At 39.6% G+C, this 26362-nt stretch overlaps 2 protein-coding genes across 3 annotated transcripts in view; one reads left to right on the plus strand and one right to left on the minus strand.

Moving 5' to 3' along the window:
* Window positions 1-201: 201 nt before the first annotated feature.
* LOC125905993 (secretory carrier-associated membrane protein 1-like) lies at window positions 202-18025 on the plus strand. The gene is made up of 9 exons (XM_049604352.1): window positions 202-464; window positions 4355-4432; window positions 6329-6430; window positions 6973-7084; window positions 9279-9407; window positions 10596-10755; window positions 11938-12039; window positions 14048-14165; window positions 14266-18025. The coding sequence occupies exons 1-9, from the start codon at window positions 408-410 to the stop codon at window positions 14413-14415; spliced, it is 1008 nt and encodes a 335-aa protein (XP_049460309.1). The 5' UTR covers window positions 202-407; the 3' UTR covers window positions 14416-18025.
* A 3262-nt stretch (window positions 18026-21287) lies between these two features.
* The window catches only part of lhfpl2a (LHFPL tetraspan subfamily member 2a), a 61338-nt gene continuing 56263 nt past the window's right edge, over window positions 21288-26362 (minus strand). For both annotated transcript variants that reach the window (XM_049604696.1, XM_049604698.1), the window contains one exon: window positions 21288-22786. In XM_049604696.1, the coding sequence (XP_049460653.1) occupies window positions 22530-22786 (257 nt within the window). In that variant the 3' untranslated portion in view covers window positions 21288-22529. The remainder of the gene's footprint in view (window positions 22787-26362) is intronic.

A 26362-nucleotide genomic window follows, 5' to 3' on the forward strand; every position in this document is an offset into this window, starting at 1 on the left:
ATCACACATATTTATTTCAACATTTTATTATTTCTTAGAAAGTTGGGTACATTAATCTAAAACATGTTTGTGAATATATAGTGAAATAAAAAAGTGAAATACTGTCTTATTCTAGTCTCTGGAAATGTAGGACGTGACGTTTCACGCAAAATAAAACTAAATAAAACACATGACGTTTCTTTACTTCCGCCTGGCGTCTCGTTTGCATCGCATGTGATCCGCTGCTGGTGACCAATCCTCCACTGCGATAGTATCTCTGGACACAGTCAACACTTGACTTCACCTCCGACCGTGTTTCATCTCTTGCGTCTACCTCAACACGACACGGTTTTTTAGAAGAAGCCAGCTCTAACTTATACTTATATAATTGTTGGTTTAAAGACGACTTAAGCTACCCTCTTGGGAAAATGTCAGATTTCGACAGCAACCCGTTCGCGGACCCGGAGATCGGCAGCCCATTTCAGGTAACGTTATGCTAGCTAGCTACGTTAGCCCCATTAGCATTAGCTTCTGCATTATTTCACATTAATAACAGCGTTACTCAGCTAGGCAAGTCGAGACACTGGTTGTTTTGAGCTAAGCAGCTGAGATAAAGCCTCATGAGTTAAATAATAGTAATAGCAGCTATTAGGAAAACGTTAGTTCACTTGTTGGTAGGCTTTAGGTACAGTCTGTCACTTAATATTGGTGCACTTTGCGACTTGACATGTACGTTAAAGGTAACAGGCAGTGTTGTGTTAGCTGCTAGCTTGATGTCTTGTGTTAGCCTTCCTTGTGATGCAGCAGGTGTTATTTCTGATTTAGACTGTAGCACGTTGGATGGATAGTGTTTTGTTAAAGTCATATTTGTATCTTGTAGTTTAATTTTTTCACCTGTCTTTACACCCTTCCCACAAAGGAACTTTAAAGGGAACGTTCACCCCTTTTTTTAGATATACTAAACTGTTGTACATATGTTTTTGTTTAATGCAGACTGAAGTGAAAGTGATTTTTCACAATGGACTGTTTATATCAAACCATATATTATATTAATAATTCATACTGAGGTGTAGGAATTCAGGGAATAGTTCGTCAGACATTTCAAATATGATATTAAAAGAGTTATTTGAGTGACTCTGCTCTCCAAAACAGGGAAGTAAATGAAAGCAGAACATACATTTTTTCACTGTCATGCCCTTATTATGTTGTTAGCTTGATTTAGGCATTTAGACACCCTTGTGTTAACAGTGTCTTGTCATGGTGAAAGCATGCATTTGATCATGTGCTCTTTAGCCCTTAAAGTGCCTGCTTCCCTCAGCAAGCCTGCAAAGGTGTTTCCCTCTCTATGTACCTCATCAGATCAGGTGTACTGAACATGAGCACTAGGAAAGAAACTGATTAGCATTTTCTGTAGAGCTGAAAAGATAAGTCATGCGACTATTTTGGTAACTGATTAAATGTTTAAATAATTTTTCAGGTAAAAATGCCCAGACTTCCCTGCTTCCAGCTACTCAAATGTTAATATTTGCTGTTTTTCTTAGTCTTCTATGATATTTATATGACTGTCTTTGAGTTTTGGGCTGATTTTCATTATGGCTTAACAGCAGATAAACCACATGTCAAAAATGGTAATAGAGCTGCAGTGATTGGTCAATTAATTGATTGTTTTTTGTTGGTTTTTTTTAAAGATTATTTTTTGGGCTTTTTGCCTTTAATATACAGGACACTGTGAAATGGGGAGACAGAGAGAGTGGGGGGACGACATGCAGCAAAGGGTTGCAAGGCGGAGTCGAACTCGTGACCGCTGCAGCGTGGCATCGCCTCTATACATGGGGCACCAGCACTATCCACTAAGCTACCGACGCCCCAATTGATTGGGGTTTTGAAAGAAAATTATTTTCTAACTATTCGATAATTGACTACTCATTAAAGTAGTTTTTTAAGTAGAAATACCAAACATTTGATGGTTTACAGTCCTGTAATGTGAGAATTCACAGCTTTTCTTGGTCTTACATGATAATAAATTGAATATTTTGGGGTTTGGGGACAGAACATGACATAGACTAAGGGCTTTTTTGCTGTAAGATATTGCAGTTGGCTTTCTTATTTTTTGTCCTGATGTCGTATGGACCAAATGATTAATTGAGAAGTTTTTTTAGGTTAACCATGTGATCTGTAACATGTCAAAAATGATGGCAATGCTCTTCAAAAGTTGCCAGAAGCGATTTAAGTGAAGATTGCCTACAGCACTAAACAGAACACAGTATTCATTTTGCAAAGATGTGATACAAAGAAAAGCAAACCAGTCCTCACATTTGTAAGTTATCAGAATGTCTGGCATTTTTAAAATAAAAATCAAACTTTTTTTTAATTGTTAGATAGGCTGATAATTGGCTAAAACATCATGTCACAGATATTATTGTGCATGTGTACATGGCTACATTAAATGTTTCCTCTCATTTTAGAGACTATAACATTTCACAGGAGCTTAAAAAGTCATTCCTCCATCTTGCTCACTCAGTGTGTGGTGGGGAGAGATGCTGACAGCACAGTTTGACCGTACAGACGCATGAAAAGTGAATAATTCATGGAGCCTCATTAACATACTGACATGACTAGTGAACTCCTGCTGCTCTGCCATTTTTTTTGTCATTTATTGGCTCACACTTTCTTTTCTGGCCTGAGGAGAAATGGAGCTTTGTTCCCTTCTCTGAGCTATCTTCAATAGTTCATGAAATCATATGGCGCTGTCATAGCGACATGTGGTGCTAGGATCCCTGCTGGTGCCTTTTTAGCTACATTTCATGACATACAGTCATGCATCAGATTGTTCATTCTGTTTTGGCCTACTTCTCTGGATGTAGGCTAATTACAGACATTAAGTTTCCATGTCCGGTAAGAAGGAAGCATAGATGTCACATTGTGTCATCTTAGCGGTTTAATCAAATGTTGTAGAGACCACACAGAGCGTGGACTCCAGCTGGTTTTCATCCTGCTGAGCCAGCAGTGTGTTCCATATTAAAGTTTCACCATCACACAGTACAGCAGGCAGAGTTTTGAAGTCTCAGATGAAGTAGCCTCAGCTAGCAGGACCTCTGCACCTGTTCTGTTTCCAGCAACATTAGGACCATGACAGATACATGTTTGTGCCTTATTAGTTGACAGGAAATCCATAACCGTGAAATTAGTTTTCACACAGACAGACATGCAACAGGTGATTGATTTTTTTACTTTTGTGACCGTAGATTTCAAAATGAAATCCTGCTGAATATGCATGTGTTTGTTTGGCTGTGCAACAGGGCGACATTAAACTTTAAACACAACATACTCTGAAATATTTATGACCCTGGTCTGGTGACAAGTTGCAGCCTGTGTGTGTGCGGCAACGGAAGAGATGCTCCCAGAAACTTAAGAGTCAGGGAGACAGTGAGAGGACTGCACCCAGACTGGATAAGGATAGCACTGCAGGAATACGCAGATTGGATGTTAATCTTGGGCAGTAATTTGAATGAAAGTAGTGCGTGACTGACAGCAGCTGATGGTAAGCTTATAATAAATAGACACGTGTGTTAACAGCTTAACCGATGCTTGCAGGAACAGGAATTTTACATGCAAATGGAGGCAAAAGATACTTAGCTTTGTACTTTTAAAGTCTGAGGTAGCTGATATTTGATAGTTGAATCCACCCCATAAGTAAATATAGTTGCACTCCTGTCATTCTTGAAATATAGTGCAGTGAGGTTTAACAATGGAGAGCTTTTTCTGCATGTGTTAGCGTCATCCTTTATTTCACTTTGCTGGTTTACATAGTAGAACTGTCATTCACAAGCCTTTGCGAACAACGTTGTTTAAATGTGCTTGTCTTGCAAATCAAGAATGTGCCTAAAAGGATCAGAAAGTGCTTTTGCAGTTTTTGTGCCGAGCGCAGCGTATTAAAAAACACAAAGTCTCTCTTTTTATTTCTGTCTCTAGCAGCCAGAAGCATTTACCCCCTCCACCTCCCCATCTGAAACTCATGGACTTGGTTATTTATAGATGTCTTCCCATGAAGATTATTGGAATCATCCCGTCTTTGCCAGAATTGAATTATAGGCCTGTTGCATTCTGATGAGAGAGGGTTGTTTGGCCTTCATCTGGCAGAATAATGGAGGGTTTTTACACTCACATGAGCCATGTTACTCTCACCGCAGAGCTTTCCACTGCTTGTTCTTGTCGTTTGTTCTGCTGTCCTTGACAAAACACAAGGGTAGACATATCAAGACTGCTAAACTCATTAAAACTATTCATGACACTTGAGTAATTTGCTACCATTTTTTGCATTTCTTCAACACTTCATGTTTTATCTTATTGAAAGTGTTCTCATGTCTTTTCTCAGGATCCATCAGTGACACAAGTACGACAGGCTGTTCCTCCAGGGTTGGAGGAGTATAATCCCTTCACAGATGCCAAACCAGTGAGTACTTTAAACACTCACTCCAGTGGCAGTGAGTTCATACTTCAAATAGATTGATTGACTGATTCAGTTCTGAAGAGATCCGTGTTATTTAAGACTCATGTGACTCATGTGAAAATATTAGCAACTTTTAATGAAAAAAAGCTGCAAAATTGGAAGAAAGACAAGTCCCTGAGCATGGTATATGATTCCCAGTTATCATGAAGTGTGCCTTCAGAAAGCTTTGCAACTGTGTTTTATAATTGTACCACACAAATCAATCAACCAAAAATCAGGAACCTTATGTCCTTCTTTTTTTAAGCTCTCATTCTTAAAACTTCTACATTTCCTTTTAATTAGATTGAAAATAAATACTGACTAAATAAACTAAAATAAACTAAATAAAACATTTTCTGTAAATTCAGATTAATTGATCAACTGTGAGATAATCAAGGGGTAACTTTAGTATTTTTCAACCTGGACCCCATTCTCCAATGTTTTTGTGTCTAATTGACCAATGGACGCAACAATTTGTAAAACTGGTCCAGTATTGAGGAGACCACAAAACAGGCTGTGATGTAACTACTCGAGGCATTTTTGCACCTTCAGTTTACGTCCACTAAAAGTGCTTGTTGTTGCCACTGACAGGCTCATATTCTTATTCCAAGTGTCTGACATATATGATGGAATGGATCCATACAGAGATAGAGCTTTTTGTTTAACCAGAAACAGCCCCGAAATTGCCATCAACAAACTCACCAGACTATGTTTAAATAAAAACTAATTTAAGTGTGTATACAGCCAGCATATTTTCACATGTAACTGGCTTAATTAATGGTTTATTTCAACCAAACCAGAGTTGGTGATTGTTGGAACAGTGGAAAGATGAGCAAAATTGTTTTTTGTAAGTGTAATGTTTTTGTCTTGAGTGTGTGTTTTACAACATTAAAACTATTGTTTATTTAAATGGAGTATGGTGGTTTTGGCGATAGCAATTTTGGAGCTATTTTTAATTAAACCGAAGGATCTTACTCCTCAACAAAAAGGTCTTTCCCTGCAGGAATCTTTTCCCTAATGTTGTCAGACACTTGTAATAACAATCTGAGCCCGTCAGTGGCAAAACCAAGCACTTTAAAAGGACCTAAAATGGTGGTGCACAAATGCCCTGACTTGTTACGTTGTAGCCTGTTTCACAGCTGCCAGTTGCAGTGCTTCATCTGTCAGTACTGGCCCAATTTAAAAAATTGTCATCTTCATTAGTCACATAGGCACAAAACCGTGGGAAATCGAGTCTGGGTTGAAAAATGCAAGTTTCCCTTTAATGGGACAGAAAAATAAATAATATTGTTATTGCTACTGAATTTTTTCCTTCAATCTTTGCTTCTTCCTGTAAAATATTGCATAGTTTTACCACTTCAAGCATCTAAAAGTGAGACAAATTAATTGTCTTTGTTTGACGTGCTCACAACTCATAAACTTATTCAACCAGTGAGGAGGGGTTGCAATAGATAGTAATTAATTTATAGGTGCCCCCACCAATTGTTTTGTTACACATTGCTATTAAAACAGAAGTCTCCACACATTCATGAAGGGTTTGAGTGGTATTTAGTTACCATAATAGGCTTTTGGAGTTTTCCTCAGTTCCAAGGATTTTGCTTACGGCTAGTTCTGTTGATATAATTTAATTTTAATGACTTACTAGAGGCAAACACTGCTTATAATGTTGCCAGTTACAGTTGCTCTGTTTTCTGTTTTTTCATTGTCACTGTTTTAGAGAACAGTGTTACAAGAGATACTCATCGTTTTGAATGAAGTAACTTCCTGAGTTTGTCGGATTTCTGATAATGCAGTGTCACAGCATGGTTAGACACATCAGCTGTCATAATAACAGGTTCTGACAATATGTCTTCTCTATAGACGCCTGGGGGTATGGCGCCCAAGACAACGGCACCCACAATCAACACACAACCTGCCATCATGAAACCCACAGAGGAGCCTCCGGCCTACTCGCAGCCTCAGGTAGAGGGATCACTGCCTGCAGCTGGACCTCACACAGCCAAAAACACTGTCTGATTTTCTTTAGCTTTTTGATCTTTGGTCCACTGGGAAAAGGCAGGTTTATCAGACAAGTTTTTACATTGTCATCATGCAGAAATTATTGCATCTAAGCATGCAGACTATGACATGCCACCAGCAGAGATTCTTTTACCAAAGGCAGAAAATACATTAACATGACAGCTGGTTTCATGCTGAGTTGTGGGCAGGAAAGTAGCTCCGCAGGAGGCAGTTTCTATCTGTGACTGGGCTTTGTAGCTGCCGAGGGACACAGAGTGGGAGAGAGAAATCAGGCAGCCAGAGGACATAACTTGCAATGGTGCATCTCATTTGTCACCAGGCTCCTGGGAACAAGTTGCTGTGATGTCTCGTCCTCCCGCTGGTGCTGCCCCTGTAGAGAATTGGATTTATTCCAAAAGTAGAAACAGAGAATTCACGCAGAAAGACACACAGCCCTGTACTTCTGCCATTGTGGTGTTGAGCATGTGTTTTGTCTGTATGTGTAGGAGCAGTCCGGAGCTGCTGCTGAGCTGCTGAGGAGACAGGAGGAGCTGGAAAGGAAGGCTGCAGAGCTTGACCGCCGGGAGAGAGAGATGCAGTCACTCAGTGCTTCAGGAGGTCAGACCCCAACATTAGGGCTGCTTGACTATGGCCAAAGTGACACTCATGATTGTTGGGATCAGTACTGAGATCCCGATTATTTATCATGATTATTCATTGATTTTGTACACTTAATATTTTTATTGCACTGTCACAACAGAGCACTGCCTTCACACCCATTTTTTGCTACATTCCTGTGAATGTATAAATCATCAAAATAAAACCGCCTCTTAATCACAGCACATCTCCGAGAAACCAAAATATAAATGAATAAAACTGTATAAAACATTTTACCCAAAATAACACCAACAGAGCACTGCTTTCATTTTCACATTGTGCTACATTCTTGCTCATTAACAAATCTTTTTGTCAAACTAAGACGTTGTGTTATAGGTTTTTCTTCACCTGAATTCACTGCATCTTCTACAGATACTGTATATATTCACTGTATATATATTTCTGTACTGTGACGTGCTCCAGCATTGTTTTGAATGTCTGAGTTGAAGCTACACATGTACAAGGATTAACGGCAATGGTACAGTAATGTTAGTGACGTTATTCTTCTCTGCTTTCGTGCATTTGGGGTGTTTCACCAGTTTGTTGTGTTACTTTACACATGATTTGTTTTCTCCAATGTCCAAACAACTGAAGAAAGTTTAATGAGTGGATGAGTTTTGTTTTGCCCGTAAGCAGTCAGTGTGTAGCAGCATGGGAGTGCTTGATTTTATATGCAGTAAAGCTTTTTATGAGTGGAGCATGCATTTTAAATGTCAACATCGCAGTCCATCATGTTCATTTAATTGTGGGAAGCCAAGATCGTGATTAATATTTGATTAATCGTGCAGCCCTACCTAACATACAGCGTGACATCAGAAAGATGACACTGTTTCAAAATCCAGACAGGCTCAAAATGACCTCTTCTAACTGCAGGTTCAGTGCAGCTTTTTCTGCTGTAGATGGCAGAGACTGATGAGAAGATCAATACCACTCTCCTGTCTGTGCACTAAATATGAAACTGGATTCAAGAGGCAATTAGCTTAGGTTAGCATAAAGACTTGGAGCAGGGGTAAGCACCTTGCTTGGCTCTGTATCAGCACCTCTAAAGGTGGTCACTGATTAACACATACCATTTTTGTTGAAAATAAAACAGGGTTTTAGAGGAAGTTACCTGCAATGACTTCTGCAAGTCTTTTCCTCAACATGAGGCTGCCAGGGAACCAGCACAGACTGCTGAAACAGCAGAAATGGCATTAATAGTAATAATGACAGATTCATAAGTCAGAGTTAGAGGTCTACCTTTGAGCTAAGATAATGTACTTGTCTCTAGTATGGTTGCAAATTGTAAGCATTTTCCTTAATCGATCATTGGTAACATCAACGAGTAATTAGTCAATGAATCTTGATTTAAAAAAAAAAAAAAAAGAAAGAAAAACAAATTCTCATACCAAACAATACTCAATCAAAGCTAACAGCAACATATTGCATATTCTCTGACAGCACTGCATAGCCTATGACACACACAAAGACGCAGAGGCCTAGACATATGAAACACATATTCGCTTCGCCAGCTCCATGTTCCAATTTTTCCACTACGCCCTTCTTCCAGACCCCAAGATGGCTGCCCTGTCATAAGACTGTTATATTGTGCCCTTTGTTTGCTAAGGCTAGAAACACTCTTTCCAAATACACTGTTCTACTGAATGTAATAGGAGACCACACATTGTTATATTTCAGAATAACATCTTTATTTGATTGATTACCTTTCACATGTTCGATCAAATTCTTAACAACCAATGAATCAATCATTGATTAATCGTTATCACCCCAAGTCTCCAGGCTTTAACTTCATATTTGGCAGACTAAAGAGTCTGTCTGTCAAACTCCCGGCAAGAAAACACATAAGCAGATTCCCCCGAAATACCGAACTATTCCCATACATTCCCAAAGCTTTTATTCCAGAGCACTGTGTGATGGCTACTGTTTTACAGCTTCTGTTTTAAACCATGTCATTCAGCTCAGTCATGGCAACTCTGTAGTATCTTACTTCCAACCATATGATGAATATGTTGCATCTAGAGGCATTTTAAAGGTTTTCCTGTGACTACTTTCATTTTACAGACCACACTGTTATGTCAAGGCTATTACTGCTACGTGATCCTTCCAGTGTAAAACACAAACTCACACTTTGTCTTCTTGTCTTGTCCTGTTTCAGGCAGGAAAAACAACTGGCCTCCCCTCCCAGAGAAGTTCCCTGTGGGTCCCTGTTTCTACCACGACATCACAGTGGACATCCCTGTCGAGTTTCAGAAGACGGTTAAGATTATGTACTACCTCTGGATGTGTGAGTAGCTTTTTTCAATTCCTTCACTGTACATTGGTTTTCTTACGTCGACATATCAATGATTAGTAGGCCTGTTGCACTGTAATAAGTGAAATAACCAACAGATGAATGAAGAACGAAGAGTCAAACTGAACGAAGAAGTAATCTAGTCGATTAACAGATAAATAATCAGCAACTATTTTGATTTGTAGTCAAGACTAAGGGGTCTCCAATGATGATTTAGATCTTGGACTTTCAGGGGCAGCCCTAACTGCTTAATTAGGGTAAAATATTTTAGTGAATGTAAAGTAACAATATATGGTGCCTGACTCTTGAGCCCCCACACACCTCAAACAATCCTTGGGTCTGCATTGAAAATAATATTGATAATAATATTAATTAACCAAACTACACCTGGGCAATATATCAATATTATATTGGTAAATTGTGATAGTGGACTAGCTATTGTCTCAGATTTTGCATGCATTTTGCAACTGTTCTTCCTCCACCAACAACCTTTACAGCTCTATCCTTAAAAAAATTGAATTTCCATCTGGGATTCAGGGAATGAATGGCTTCAACTGGCTTTCAGTAGCCACATGATGAGGGCACGTGGTGCAGTCATGTGGCCCGATGAAGTGACTTGGTCAGATGATTGCTTAAAGGTTCGTGTAGATGCAGACTTCACAGATACTGTCCCTCCCTCCCTCCTTCTCTTTTAGTGTTTTCACAGATTAGTCCAACAAAAGCAAAGAATTTCATACTCTTTGTCGAAAATCTCCAGCAAACTGGATTTTTTTCCAGGCACAAATAGAAGGGATAAAAAAGGCACACATCAGCAGTACCACCCCCACTCACTTCTGGTATGTCAACCAGCAGGCTAATGTCATATTTCACACTGTGGTGTAAAACCCCCTCGGTTTTATACACTCTGTTAGTGTGCAGTGCCTCTAAGCATGCAGGCAGGCACTGCTACGACCCCAAGAGCAAATGGTAATAATGAATTATTAAATAAATGTGCATGTATGTGCACAATGCTACATGTTGAAATATTAAGTGTCAGTGCGCAGCAGTGTTAGGACACTGGACACTGAACAACAGCCATGCTCTGATATACAGTGACACACCGAGGCTGCCACACTGTCCCACTTTCACTAAAAAGCTCCTTCCTGACACTCACTGTACTTTTTTTGTCTGCTTGTACTTCAGTTCACACTGGGACACTGCTGGCTAACATGGTGGGCTGCCTGGCCTGGTTCTGTGTGGATACATCACGTGGGGTGGACTTTGGCTTGTCTATCCTCTGGTTCATGCTCTTCACACCGTGTTCCTTCGTCTGCTGGTACAGACAACTTTATGGAGCATTCAGGTAAACAACACGAACATTTTTACCTTGGATGTACAAAATAAAACACTCCACTGCTGTATTATTCATAACTGAGTATTTCCATGTCATGCTTTATGCTTCTCCTCCACTACATTTCAAAGGTAATATTGTGCTTTCGACGCCACCACATTCACTTCACAGCTTAGTTATTAATTATTTTTAGTTACTAATTAATTTTGAGTTGAAGATTTAACTTCAGAATTATGTGAATATATGAATTTAAAACTCTGTTTAGGATTAAACCAGTGTTTCTTCACGTTTTGTGGTTTGGGACCTCTTACAAAAAAAGTGTCTAGTTGTCATGTTTCAGATGTCAGAGTTGTTAGCTTTTCCACCAAAGAGGCATTTCCCTTTCAACTGCTCGGACATTTTCATGGAAAAAATGTGAGGTATCAAAGAACAAGCACTTTTGATACCTCAAGGGGGCAGTTCACCTCAGAATCAAAAATATTTTTTTACCTGTAGAGCTATTTATCAATCTAGGTTGTTTTGGTTTGAGTTGCCGAGTGTTTGAGATATCAGCTGTAGAGATGTCTGCCTTCTCTCCAACAGTATGACTGCGCAGAAGGATGTGTATCTACCGCTAGCTCATCTAGCACCACTGAGATAGCTAACACTACAGCTCTGTCAAGGCGGACGCCATTAATATTTACATGTGAAGCTGTCATGAGCACCAGCCTCTCTCGTTCATGAGTTTATGAACACTTCCTTCTGCACAGTAAACAGTTGGTGGCTGTATTTTGGTAGAAAGGTGAAACAGGTGATGATTTCTGGAAAGAGACATTGTTCTTGAGTTTTTCATATGTATTTTTTTGGGCGCTTTGAGCACCACAAGCTGAGTGCCATCTAGTTCTATTATACTGGAGAGGAGGCAGACATCTCTATGGCCGATATCTCCAACAATTGGCAACTCGCAACAAAACAATCTAAACTGATAAAAAGCACTACAGGTAAGAGGAAAAAAAGTATTATTGACTCGGGGGAGAACTGTCCCTTTAAGTATATTTTGCAGATAAGACTTACTTACTGTTTCTATAGTAGGTATATGAATGCATTGCTTTTACTTGAAACAATATTTCTACACAGTTGTATCAGAACATTTACTTAAGTAAAGGATCTGAATAAGGATTATTTTGCCTGTTTTTTTTTTTTCACTTTCTGCAGGAGTGACAGCTCGTTCAGGTTTTTTGCTTTCTTCTTTGTGTACATCTGTCAGTTTGGCATCTACGTTATCCAGTGTATCGGCATCACTGGTTGGGGCGCCAGGTGAGAAAACAGGAACACGAAAACAAACATTTTGTTCCACAGCAATGTGTATTTTAATTTTTCAGGAAGCGTAAATGCTACTAGCCCTCAAGGAGGAAATCATGGATTATAATGTGTTTTTAAGAGCTGCAAAGATTCAGTCATTCAGTTGTTTGACAGTGAACTAATCAGAAACTCTAGATAACTGATTAAGTCTTTAAAGAAAAAAAAGAAAAGAAAAGAAGTCACAATATTTGATTGCCTCAGCTTCTCATGCACAATATTTTCTGCTTTGACTTATTTTCACATTACAGTGAACTAAAATATCTTCAGGTTTTGGACTGTTAGTTGGACAAAACAAGACATTTGACATATTGAACTGTAAGACATTGTGATTTTGAGCATTTTTTGATGTTTTATGTTCCAAACAATAAATAAAAAAAAAAGACTGATAGATAAATTGTGAAAATAATTGTAAACTGCAGCCCTGTTGTGACTATGTTATTTTTTTTTTTCCCCCAAAACATCCAGTCAAACTGAACTTAATACTGTAGTTGTGGAGGCACATAGAAAAATCAAAAATGTTTTAGTTTGTCTCAGTAATTTCTGACTTCCCTCCTTACTGTTGGGCACATTACTTGAACAGAAGTTAATTGCGCCTTGGTTGGGGACTATTTTCAGCTGTGGGTTAATACATATTTGAGTATTTATGAGAGCAGGACAGTGTATTGACTCAAAATAAACCAGTATTTCACAGAATTAGCACCTATTCCCTCTCCTTCGAGGCAGGACAATGGGTATATTGAGTGCCCTTGGGACTATATAATGTATATACTAGGTCTGCTATTGCCAATCAGTTGGTTTTAATAACGTCATTTCTATCATATTTTAATCAGTTCACTTCAGATTCTAATGTTCATTTTTACAAATCTATACAAAACTTGATCTCACATACTCTCATATGTTTGTTCACTTGAGGTACTTGTGTTATTAATTAGTTCACTTCAGATTCTAATGTTCATTTTTACAAATCTATACAAAACCTGATCTCACATACTCTCAGATGTTTGTACTTGTGTTATCATTTAGTTAATTTTTGGTGCTAATGTTCATTTTTACAAATCTATACAAAACGTGATCTTGTGTTTTTTGTTTACTCCTGCAACTCTGGGGATTTTATTCATTTTCTTTACAGTTACTACAGTATAGGGTTGACTGAGTAGGGGTACATTGTCCACGCTTATGATAACGTTAATCGACTCCAAACTGCTCAAAAGCACATAGCTTCTGTAAGGAGAGGTGAAACCAGATGTGTCCACCTCTTTACATCTTTACAGAAGGATAGATATAGCAGAAGAGAAGACCAATTTAATTGAACTAATGTGATAACAGCTGTTTTGTGCGGCGTTCTAGTGTTATGAATGTAGCCTACGTGAATGGCAGTAACGTTACATAGTAGAAATAATGAAGCTGCTTTTGGAGTATATTTGTGGGGGTGATAAGTAGTCACATAATAGATTTGCAGCAGTACTAAATTTACAGTGAGTTGTATATTGATGTAACAGGGTAAACCAAAACAGGCTAAGTTAGCTAGCTGGCTGACTAGCCCTTATTCGCGGTAGCTCAGAGGTGGTTGGAGGTTTCTGTCAGGGCTCTGCGTATGCGGAAGTGGGCGTGGCGATCTAAACTGGGTTGCGAATGGTACCTATATGTGGCTGTAGCTGACAGCAGGGGCCGGGGATCATTCGCTGCTCCCTCTGTGCCCAGAGTGCGCTCTGCACTCGGAGAGTGTGGTGCTCTGAATAACCAGACTATATATATATATTTCAGAAGCCCTTTTAATGAACAGTCCAGCTCCAGAACTAGAAAATCAACATGAGGCAGCAAATGCTGATATTGTGTCAGGCTGCCCTAAATAAATGAATGTGTGTGAAACCCTGTGAATTACACTGCCCATGTTCATTGTTCATTGTTGACAAAAAAGAAAAATATGAAAAATTACTATTTGACTCAACTTTCTCATTTCTAGCGGGTGGATCTCAGCTTTGACCGGCCTGAATCGCAGCATCCCGGTGGGGATTATAATGATCCTCATCGCTGCTCTCTTTACCTCACTGGCTGTCATGTCCCTCGTCATGTTCAAAAAGGTGAACAAACAGTAAAGCCAAAGGAAGTTTACATAGTCTCTCTGTTAAAGGTCTGCTCAGTTGTAATAAATCTCTTTTTGCTATTCATCGTCCTCGTTAGGTCCATGCCATGTACCGTACCACCGGTGCCAGCTTTGAGAAGGCTCAGCAGGAGTTTGCCACAGGCGTCATGTCCAACAAGACGGTCCAGACGGCCGCTGCTAATGCTGCCTCCAGGGCTGCACAAGGAAACTTCAAGGAGCAGATCTGATTGACCCAGAGAGCTTGCTCATCTCTCCGTCCAACCCATACCAGCCCCCCTCTTCCTCCTCTGCTCACACCCAGCTTCCACTTGAGCCAATTGCCCTGTTTGAACACATGGAGAGTCCCCCCGCAGCCTTCTGACAATATCAAAGTGGTTCGTGTGAGGGCACCCATCCAGTCACCCATGATCTGTAATCTCAGTACAACCACTGGAAACAGGATTCAAACAGGGCCACAGCTCTCATCACAGACTCTGGGCCCCCCTCACCTACGCTGCACTCCTACCACTCAACCAGCGTGCTCAACTTTATTTTCCTCTGTGTGAGTTTGTGTCTGTGTGTGGCCAACTAAATGAATGTTTGTGTGCCTCTTTAAATGTTGGGTCTGTCCTCTGTAGGCAGATTCAAATGTAGCTGAACTAAGTCTGACTTTTTAACGTTTCCTGGGCATTTTCCACTACGTGTTCTCCCTAGCATCGCTGACTTCCTGTGTGTCTATCACTACTTCTCGTTTTTGAATTAATTTATTATTGGTCAAATGGAAGTCATGTAGTACTCACTCACTGTTGGTTAATGCACACGCAGCAGCATTCTCTGATTAGTTTTGCTGTTTTCCATGAGTACATAACTTAACACTGCTGCCCCCTGGTGGAGTGATCATGTATTGTTGAAGATGAATGCTGTGCATTCCCATTCACTGCCTTTGCCTTCTTCTACTTTCTGCTTTCCTCTTGAATTTGGTTTTTAGAAAGTGTGTAGTCTTACTTAAAATGATACGTCACCCAAAATCCTCTTTGGTAAGTATCAAACACTCCCCCTGTAGACTGTAGGGCTACTGATGATTTTCAATATCCAATAATCTGCTAAAGACATATATTCAAATTAAATTAATCCTTTTTCAATCAGCAATAGAAAAACCCCTTCCATCAATTGTGGTGATCGCCTGACTTTTCCTCTAGCGCCACCATAAGGTTTATGTTTGTAGTTCTGGTGTAATATCTCAACAGATTCTCAATGGATTGCAGTGACTTTTAATTCATATAATCATGTCCCACTTATGATTCATTGTAATCAGTTTGATCCCTTAAATTTTCATCATCATCATCTCTAAATACCAAATCATTCAATATGTTGGTTTATGACCAAATACCTACAAAACTAATGACATTCCCATCAGCCTTTGCTGCTAAGTGCTCAGCAATAGCATGTTGGCATTGTTGTTGTGAGCATAATATGTTGACGTTGTAGAGCTAGTATGGATGTAGTGTCCTAGTCATGTTGCTTGGAAATAGGGTTGGGTATCATTTAAATATTGCTATGAGTACCAATACCAGTACCCTTAAAGTGATACCAGTACAGTACTTCATTTGATAATTTTTTTTCCCACTATATTCAGTGCCTGTCATATGAAAGGAAGTATTTAGCTGCATAAAATGGCACCATCCTTCTGCACATTATGGTGGCATCTGGGCACGCTGAACTGCCAACTCCATCAAATACACGGTGCTTACATTCACCGTACATACGCAGACTGTACAGGTTATAGTTGTGGCGTTAGAGGGCCAGTTGAAGAACGCTTGCGGTGATTGGCTGCAAGCAAAACAGTACAAATAGTCATGTTTTTTCTAGACTTGGGAACAAAAAGGATCAAATACAGGTATTGTTTGACTGGAGAGGTTGAGAAGTACTTGGTACTGGGTTATTTCAGTGATACCCTGGCGGTATCGATTACCGATACCCAGCACTACTTGGTAAATGAATAATTAATCAATCAATTGACTAATAGATTAATTGTTTAAGATCCAGTACTAAAGCCTGTAGACTTGACAGCACAGTGGCGGTAGAGATACAAGAGACAAAGGAGAAGTAATATTACTCTGCAAAGTGGTATGAGATGTGATTTTTTTTTTTTAACCAATTGTGAACATTTTACTGTTTGAATCTGTTTTAACGAACTAAATTCAACTACAAAACTACAGCCTTTTAACAACTACCTGTGTCACCTACAAGCACTGTTTGATACTCGAAAGATTTTGGGTGAACTGTCACTTTAAAGTTTGCTTTCAAGTATTTATCTGCTTGAAATCTTTTGCCTATAATGTTCTACATATCCATGGTGAAATTACTCCAAGTTGCACTTTAAATCTCAGATTCTTTGTCTGCACACTGTAATCTGTGCTAATGGAAGGATATTTCTAATAACGGCCTCTCGCCTTCCTGCTCATTAGTGTCAGTACATAGTTTAACATATGTTCCACGCACCAGCTGAGTTCAGCATAGTTTTCACACAAAGCCTACCTTTTTAATGTCATCTCAGAAAGAAATTAATTCACGGCACTGTTAACATACGGGAAGAGATCCACTACTCTGTATATACAGCTGCATGTTTATACAGTTTGTTTTTTTGAAGAGGAAAGTGTAACTTGTCTCCAGCTTTTTCCTGTCTTACAGGAGACTTACCTCAGTTTTACTCAGGATGTACTCTTCACTTGCATGACGAGGTTAAAAAAAAAAAGAGATTGTATTAAATTAGACTCTAACTGGCTCCTGTTTTTAAAATAGATGTGCTGTAAATCAATATATTGCAATAAAAATGACTTTAAAAAGATGATTTAAAAAAATGGGCCAGTAATGTTGATGTAATGCTCTGATAACTGCTTGCATATTCATAATTAGCCAACTGGATTGACGATCACTGAACTCCAGCAATCAAATCAGAAGATTCATTCTTGTTAGGTCTCTTTAATTTCAGTATGTGGTCATTAAAAATTTCAAATGCATTTTACATGCTGAGATGTCCTTGAATGTGTCTTTTTCTTCATACTTTGTGTTACTGCAGCAGGAGCTGCGATGCGGTTTCCACAGTTTGAATGTGTCTGATCTCTTTTGTCTGATGTGTCTCATGTTTAAGCCAGTTAGGCCTTTGTATGTATTTGATGTGTAGGAGTGTAAATAGAGGGGATCAGCCTTTAAGTCTTAAATCTGTGTGCAGGGCAGAGTCTGGCTGTGGGTCTGGGATCCTTCTTGACTTTCGGGAGACTTTCTTTTTTTTTCTCTTCTTCTTTTTTTTTCTTTTTAAGCTTCCTGCAACATGCCTTGTTTTGCTTTTTGTCCACTTCTTTTTTTTCCCACACTGGCTTAATATGAACCAGTGCATGCGTATTCCTGAGTACATTTATGTACAAAGCATCATGAGATTATTCCTTTAAAAAGAATCAAACTGAGTGGCACTTACAGTATTTTGCTGTTTCTTTTTGATTTGCTAAATGTGAGAAAGGCGTTAGATCGCAATGCAATGTGAACTGTGTGACGTACTGTAGATGGGCTGTGGCTTTAAGCTGTGCTTTATAATCAACATGGTTTGTGGTAGAAACACTGACAATGAAATTAATTCATTAGCATCTCTAACAATAAATCCTAATTAAATTATTGTAAAGACATAGTAAGGGATGTTTGTATATTTTGTACGATTTACAGATGGTTGGCTATTTGCTCTAAATTTGTGTAATGCTAAGATGCACTCTGGTTTGACCTTCAGTCGCATGTTGAGTAGTTTTGAGTTTTGTATATTTATTGTATTAACACTGAATAAAATTCTTCTTCTATATGTGTGTTTCATAGTTTCTCTTTTTTGTATACATTTATATTGGTGCAGTATGTAGTATAAACATCCAGACAAGACCAAATAACACTTCACACTCTGTGTATTACAGGGCAGATGCAGTGTTTAGGTGGGCTTGCACCAGCAGCTGAAAACCAGATGAGGTCAGTAGTTATCATAGAACATGAGATGAACCTAACCTCACTGCAAATATGTTGCACGTCTATGCTACTCAGGTCAGGTGAACAGTGAGTTCTCACATTTAGAATGAATAATTCCAAAAGTTGCAAACGTTGTAAATAACTCATGTAGTTGTCAAGACTGCTTTCAAATAGTGATAGTGGGACTGAGATAATACAAATGAACACATACATAACTGGGCATAATGCTAACCGCTAAAATGTCCAGGGTGCCATATGAGGATTTGTAATTAGTGACTGGCTGTTAACATGTTAGCCATTGCAAATGTATGTTTTAATGCCAGTGTTGTGTTTACAGGTTGTTGTACTGCTCCCAGAGTGACTAAAAGTGGATGAATTAACACAGCTTTACTGCGAAAACTTGCGTTAATTTGGTAGGTAATCAAAGGAGTTACGGTTGTAGTGGTATTTGTTACTATTACTTAAAGTATTAGTAATACTAATAATATTACACTATAATAAATGTAATCTTTGAGTCCAATAAAACTGTTATTTACTCATAATATTAAAATATCTTTGAGGACCTGTTTCAGAACAAACCATGTTTCAAAGATTATGTGTAATTAAAGGGTAACTTCGGTATTTTTCAGCCTGCCCTGGACCCTTTTGTTTGTTTGTTTTTGTGTTTAAGTGACTTAATGGGAGAACCATTTTTGAAACTGGTCCAGTATTGAGTTAAAGCACTGCAGCCAGCAGCCACCAAACAGGCTGCAATGTAAACATTTGGGGCAATTGTGCATCATCAATTTATGTCCATTGAAAGTGCTTGCCCCGGACATGTTCACATTGTTATTGTAGGTGTCTGACAACATTGTGAAAAGGGTGCTACAGAAACCAACTTTTTTGTTAAAGGTCCTGTATGTTTAACCAGAAACAGCTCCAAAATGTCACCAAACCTGTCAGAGCATGTTAGAGCCAGCATATTTTCCCATCAAACTGGGTGAATTACAAGTTTATGTCAACCGAATAAGAGCTGGTGATTGTTTGAAAAGATGAACCAAGACAGCTCTTTTGAGTTTTATTTTGTTTCTGTTGACTTTGAAGTGTTTTATGACAAAAAAAAAATCACTGTTTATTCATATCTGGTGGGTTTGGTGATGGTGGTTTCAGGGCTGTTTCTAGTTAAATAGAAAGGACCTTACAGTTAAAAAAAAAAAAGTCCATCTCTGCAGAGATCCTTTATATAATATTTTCAGACACTTATAAAGACAAACTGAGCCTGTCAGTGGCAAAACAAGCACTTTTAGTGGACAAAAAGTGATGGTGCATAAAGGCCCCAACTGGTCATATTGCAGCCTGTTTTGCTGCTTCTGTCTGCAGCACTGTCACTAAATACTGGATCAGTTTCAAAAAATTATTGTTGTTGTTTTTTACTTTCCATTTAAAGGCTGTTTAGACTCAAAATCAGAAAAAATGACTGATCAAGTTTTAGATTTTTCTTTTCAATAGGCTACTTTTCCCAGTAGCAGTGGCAACAACAACAGACCTGTTAAAGAAGCAGTATAAAGTGTGTGTGTGTGTGTGTGTGTGTGTGTGTGTGTGTGTGTGTGTGTGTGTGTGTGTGTATACTTTAAGACAATCGCAGGCCAAGTGCTGAGTCCTTCAGTCTGTGCTAAAAGAAACCTGTGTGAAATAAAACAGAGTGACAGTCTCACAAAAGAGGAAACTGGTAGCAGACCCAATCCAGTGCCAACAGGAAGGGGCACAGTGGAGGAATAACAGACTCAAGGGCTTCTTTTCTGTAATGCCTTTCATACATTACATTACATTACATTACAGGAGTGTGTGAAAACAGCTTGCTGTTAGCTGTCTCTGACTGTCAGCTGCTCTGCTCTCAGCTGTCACTGCATGAATTCAGCTGGGTGGGTGGAGGGAAGTGCATGACCATGGTTGACATACATTTACATGATCAGAAACCATTGACTTTACTTCACTTTACTCTGATTTGTAAACTTCAGCTGAAAAGTTTGCATTAAACAGTTAATTCAGTGATTCAGATGTTTTAAAGTAAATTGTCTGTGTCTTAAAAGAGAAGAAGACTTAAGAGTAGGTGTTAAGGGAAACTAAAGTCAATGACTGTGTCTCTCCTCTCTCTCGCCCTCTCTGACTCTTTCTACTAAAAAGGCAGAACTAAAAGCCTCTGGCACTGAAACAGGCCAACAGTTTCTGCTGCACTCTTCAGATTGCACTATTTGTCATGTGCCTAATCTGGAAGTCATCAAGCCCTGTGTTTAGTTTTGAGTGCGCTGGTGGAGGAAGGGAGCCACAGGGTTGTGCCAGAGGCTTCTCTGTACAGTCCACATGGAGGGAGGAACATCTGGGGAGGGACTCATTGTTTAGTGATCACAAACACACACAGGTAGTGCACAAATAAAAGCATATGATAGTGAGGGAATAGTGGAGGTGGTATGATCAGTCTTTTAATAAAATAATGATAATAATGTATCAAATAACAACATGAAAACAGTGGGACAATGCTGAAATATCCCAAAATCTGCAGCTTCCCTTGGCTTTACAGAGCTTTAGAGAGAGTTTCAGCTCATTTTTTAGCTGTCTGGCCACAACTTTACTGTTCTGGTTTATTGTCACTGCTCTCATAGTGTCGTTTTTAGTGAACAAGCTGTAAAGAGCCACAGTACATGACCTGCTCAGCAGCAAACAGCAGACAGATACAGTTAAAGACTAGTTGAACACTGTGGAGTATTTAACCGCTGGAGAGACAGATATTTCCCCCAGGAGTCGGTAGAGACCAAAACATAGCCAAAAGGAAAGAGAAAATTAGTTTGGTCAGATAGACACAATCAAGACTCCAAATTAATGATAATGTTGCTCCATTAAACTGGATGTGTATAAGCAACTGTTTGCTAACAAATTCACCAAATGAAAAATTTGAAGAGCAGTGGTGGAAAAAGAGAGAGAGAGAGGCTGCTTATGCATAGGGCCCAGAATTTGGTGCTACGCCCCTGTTCGTAACTATAGCTGCCAAATAAATGTAGTGAAATATTTAAGTAAAGTACAAGTATCCCAAAATTGTATTTAAGTGCAGTACTTGAGTAAATGTACTTGGTTGAATATGAGGCACACACACACACACACACACACACACACACACACACACACACACACACACACACACACACACACACACACACACATTCACAGAGAGACACACATGCAGAGTTCAGTTCTGCATCAGTGGAAAAACTGATCACCCGCTGGCTGGAAAACGTACCCACCCCCACCTCAAGGGCCAAACCGAGGTCTCAGCACCAAACTGGCTGCTCCACTTGCTGCATCTCCTCCCTCCTCCCTCCACCCTACAGTGAAGCTTCTACTGGATAAAAACTGAAACCAAACCTTAGTTTTTCTCCCTTCTCTTTATTCGTTTGGCAGAAACAAATGGGAACAGACAGGATGCTATCTACGACTCGACAGGCTCCCTGAAACCAGACATTACTAACAACAGCAATACTTCATGTGTGTGTGTGTGTCCTCATCATTTATGTCCATGTCTTTGTGCACAGATTACAGGATGTCTGCTGAAGGAGGACCAGACACAGACCTTTCACAGGCCATCTCTCAGCTCAGGCTACAAATAAAGCTCACTTCATTTACAGGAGTTTTGCAGAGTAGAGGACAAACAAAACGCACCACAGAGCTTCCTCTGCTCGTCCTTGTGCAGTCTGCATGAAGAATCATTTCCAACAATACATTTCAAGGGTCTGCAAACGCGTTAATCATTCAAATAACAGTACATTCTGTAAGCTTTAAAAGGACATCCACTCTGAACTGAAGCTATTTATTCTGTGAGTAGTTTATTCTGACTGAGTAGTGGTTCCCTTGTTGAGTTAATGCTCACACAAACAGTTAACAGATCCAGGTTCGCTGGTCGTGGTCTGGTGACAAAAACACCAGTGTTTTTAAGGCAAGAGCGAAATCATCAGCCCAGCCTGGATCAAGCTGACCAATTTTCATTCTGTGATCATAACTATGTACAAAATATATATAATCACACTTATTTACAGAACATGTGGTGACAGACAAAGCCTGTGTAGGCGCCCACATGCTTGAACATGAATACAATAACAGACACAGCACCTCTAGTGGCTGAATGACAAACACTGAGAAAAAAACTTGGCACTTGCAGATTTCTCCCACATAAACACACAAAACAGAGACAAACAAAGAGTCAGTTTTAGTGGTAAACAATGCAGGGGCCTCCATTTCACAGGCCAGCCTCATGAGAGCAGACAGAAGGGCAGGTGTCTCTCCCTTCTGCTTCCTCTTCTTCTCTTTCCAACAGGACTTAAGTATCTGGGCCTCAGAGGAGGCAGATAAGGCTTTTCCCCTCCTCGATCTCCTCCTGAACCTTGTCGCTGGAGGTGGCGATCTCAGCCTGTGCAGAGAAGACGGCGCAGATGAAGGTGAGCACAGTGCCGCCCATGGCAGTGTAGAAGGCCCAGCCCATGGAGCAGAGCCCAGCCCGGTATGGAGCCGCATCAGGGCCGCAGTACAGCTGGACCTTGTCTGAACCCCAGCCAGCAGGGTACAACATCAGACCCAGGATCAAAAACAGACCTGTGACAAGACAGAGAGAGAGGGAACGTTAATTGATGATACTTTATTAAAATAAAACATAGATAGCAATATTAAAGTGCCAAACAACATACAGGTGAGCGTGAAAGTTAATTTTTGACCTTAGAAACAGGAACTATTTTCTTTCTAACAAACAAAAATCGGTAACCCCATCAGTGCACAGATGAAGTGTGCATCCACTTATGAACAAAAGGTTTGTCCTTGTGACAGCGTGAGATGTAAACATTAATGTCGTGCTCCTTAGCTGAGCTGTAACATTAGCTAGTTCAGTGGAGCTAGGTGAGCTAGCAGTAGATGCATGCTTCCTCCTGCTAAGTGGTGCAGTTGGTGGATGTAGTTTTAAGTTCAAATGTATTTTTTTGGCACTTTGAGCACCACAAGCCGAGTGCTATCTAGTTCCATTATACTGGAGAGAAGGCAGACATCTCTATGGCCGATATCTCCAACACTCAGCAACTCACACCAAAACAGATGTAGACTAATAAACGGCACTACAGGTAAGAGGGAAAATATGTATTTTTGATTTTGGGTTGCCCTGTCCTTGAAGGTGCTTTGGGGAGTTTTTGATCACTACTTTCTAGTCTTGATTCAAATCATAACTTGAGAAGCCCAGTCAACTCTCATGTGGTTAGTTGATTCACTGAATTTTTTAAAAAAACATTAGCTGCACTGAAGTCAGTTTGCTGGCGGAAGTAGACATGCTGCCATTGCTGCAGTGCAGCTCATCTTTAAATGTGCAGGTAAATATATGCACATGATGTCACTGTTTAAGAAATGTGTCTAGACTCAAACAGATCCTGTAGGACTGGTTATATGTTGAAAATCTAGTCATTGAATGCCATTAAAATAAAGATTATCATCTGCATAACTTCTCAATGACATTTAGTTCGACAAAAAACTGAGGTTTTAGGAAAAAGGAAAGTAAAAGCGTCAGGCCTCTGCTCCATACAATCAGTTTTACTTTCCTAGAATTCCATTATTATTGTTTTGATTGCAAAGGACAAGGACTGCATTTCCTGCCTGAAATTCCACTTTTAAAATATCCTGTGTTTGGAATTCCTCTTCAATGATCCATTTCTTGTTATTTTGAGAAACAGAAACTTAGAACTGAATCATTTAAATTGTAATCTAGCGTATAATTTCTGCTGGATTCATCCATTCAGGTTGGACATAAAAAATGTATTAATGTAATTTTATTTAGCAGCTAATGTTGCTAATTACATGAAAAGTGCTTAACAACAGCAACAGTGCTGACAGAGCTAATGGTGTTAACCAGAGGGGAACTGGAGAGTAGGCATTACACTTCTGTGATGAAGATGTCCTGATATCAGTGGTAACCGCTGTATGAGCGCAGTGCAAAGCAGTGGCAATGAGCTAGCCATTGGGATACACACATGCACTAACATGCATGTGCGGCTGGACTGGTTTACCACAACAAACTAAGGCTGTGCAATTAATCATCTGGTGATTGTGATCACAATTTTGAGGTCAAACGATTTCAAAATCAATGAAATCGAGGGTAAATGATTTTTGGTCGCGGACACCTGGAGATGTTTTGTCTTCTACGGAAGCCGCACATGCGCATTACCGCCCCTCCCCTCCTCTCCTCTATTCACTCCACGAGTCAGTCAAGTAGGTGAACTATGAATAATGCGAGGGGCAGATGATCATCGAAGATTTCAAAAACAGCGTGCGGAAAATGGCAGAGGGAGAGCAAGAGAGGTTGGTCTCTGTGTGTGTTTGTGTGTGTGTTTGTGCGTGTGTGTGTGTGCGCTTCGGGGCCAAACTCCGCCATGTGCGATACAGAAAGCTGAGGAGATTTGTAGACACCATGTTGAGACAAAAATGACATGCCGTGCGCTGCATAATTGTGATTTCAATTTTGACCAAAATAATCGTGATAATGATTTTTTCAATAATCGAGCAGCCTTACAACAAACCACAGAGAAACAACACACATAGAGGACTTCATTCTCTGCTCAGGATCCCATTATTACATTTTATCTTTAAAATAACAAACAGTGGTTTGCTGCTATATTAATGCCCTGAATTTCACATACAGAACATTTAAGTGTGTGTCATGATTAATTTCAGACTAGGGCTTTAAAGCTGAATATTCTCTACATTAACAGACTGCCTTTATCTGTTGGTGGGGGTAAAACATCCCTGCTTTCACTGTCACTGTAAATGAGTCTCTTTCACCACAGACACCAGATCCATCTATAAAAGCAGTCCATGTACCAGATTCAGTAGGAGCACATGTCTGGAGACTGTAAGTAATTAAACCACATTTTATTACAATCCTGCCAGTAATTTAAGGGGGGTCTGCTGCACCAACTTTAGGCAAAAACCCACAATAGATCAAATGTGCTTCAGTTTCTGAGGCACTCTGTTGATGATGACTGCAGCAAATTATCTCTGTGACCACCACCATCCTCTGGTTCGAAAACATTTCCTGCTATCAGTGCCATCATGGCATCCAAAGCATCCCATCAGGACAGAGAAAAAATAAAAGTTGCACTGGGCAAAAATGATTTCCTGACCACCGTCTGAAACGTGACTGAAGATAATCAGAGCAAGAAAGCAGGAAGCAGAGACCTGATCCTGAATCTTGACACACATGACTGTCAGGTCAGGGCATGACACAGAGCAGAGAACAACAGGAAAGAGGGAGCTGAAGGGCTTTCCCGCCTGACCCAGTCACCGGCTGACCCTCCGGCGTCCTGCGTCTCAGTGGAAGGATGGAGTCACTTCCTGTCTTACTGTGACCCACTTCTACTGCCGTGACTTGGCTTCAGTACCTTAATACAACTCCAAGTAACTACGTACATTTAGAGCGCAGCAGAAACGGTCCGCCTATTTCAGTGCCAGGCATTTGGTTTTGCCTTTTTCATACAAAGAGTCAGAGAGGATGAGAATAAGGAGAGATACAGCCCCTGAGTTTAGTTTCCTTTCACACCTCATACAGGAAGAATGCATGGTGATAACAGGAGCTCATGGTAGACTTAGATTTAGTAGACCACACAAAAATCATTGGTGGAATAAAACTTAAATTTTGAGGTACTTGTGGTATCAGATTTTCACTATACAATTTTCTTGGCCAAAAGAATTCATGAAACGATATTATTGTGATATCAAAAAAATTCAAAACAATAATAATAATAATACGATCAGTCAAGTTCATATTTCAACTTGTTTATTTTGCGTCCTGTCTTCAATTAATAGCCCGGGCTTATTTATGCTTCAATCACTTAACTAAAATGGCGTAAATCTGGCGACAGGCATCCATATGTTTTTCCATCCAAATTGTTTATTTTAACCAATACGAATATTACTTGTTTAAAAGAGAGAGAGAATTACTATGCTGGATAGGGAATCCAAGGATTACAGCACCCAGAATACCGGCACAACAGGTTTCTTTATCCTCTTAAATTAATTTTCATGGAAAAACTGATTCCTCTGATTGGTGGACCCTTACCGACTAAAGGTATATAAATAATTGAGGAATACACTCATTCAGACTAGCCGACTGCTTCAGAGATAGGGAGTCAACACTTT

The sequence above is a fragment of the Epinephelus fuscoguttatus genome, linkage group LG18 (assembly GCF_011397635.1).
Source record: "Epinephelus fuscoguttatus linkage group LG18, E.fuscoguttatus.final_Chr_v1".
NCBI lineage: Eukaryota > Metazoa > Chordata > Actinopteri > Perciformes > Serranidae > Epinephelus > Epinephelus fuscoguttatus.

Excerpts from the sequence above, each read along its gene's own strand:
- LOC125905993 (XM_049604352.1), top strand. The coding sequence starts at position 408 with ATGTCAGATTTCGACAGCAACCCGTTCGCGGACCCGGAGATCGGCAGC. Across the intron at positions 4,433-6,328 it reads CCTTCACAGATGCCAAACCA|ACGCCTGGGGGTATGGCGCC; the intron begins GTGAGTACTTTA and ends TCTTCTCTATAG. Across the intron at positions 7,085-9,278 it reads GTCACTCAGTGCTTCAGGAG|GCAGGAAAAACAACTGGCCT; the intron begins GTCAGACCCCAA and ends GTCCTGTTTCAG.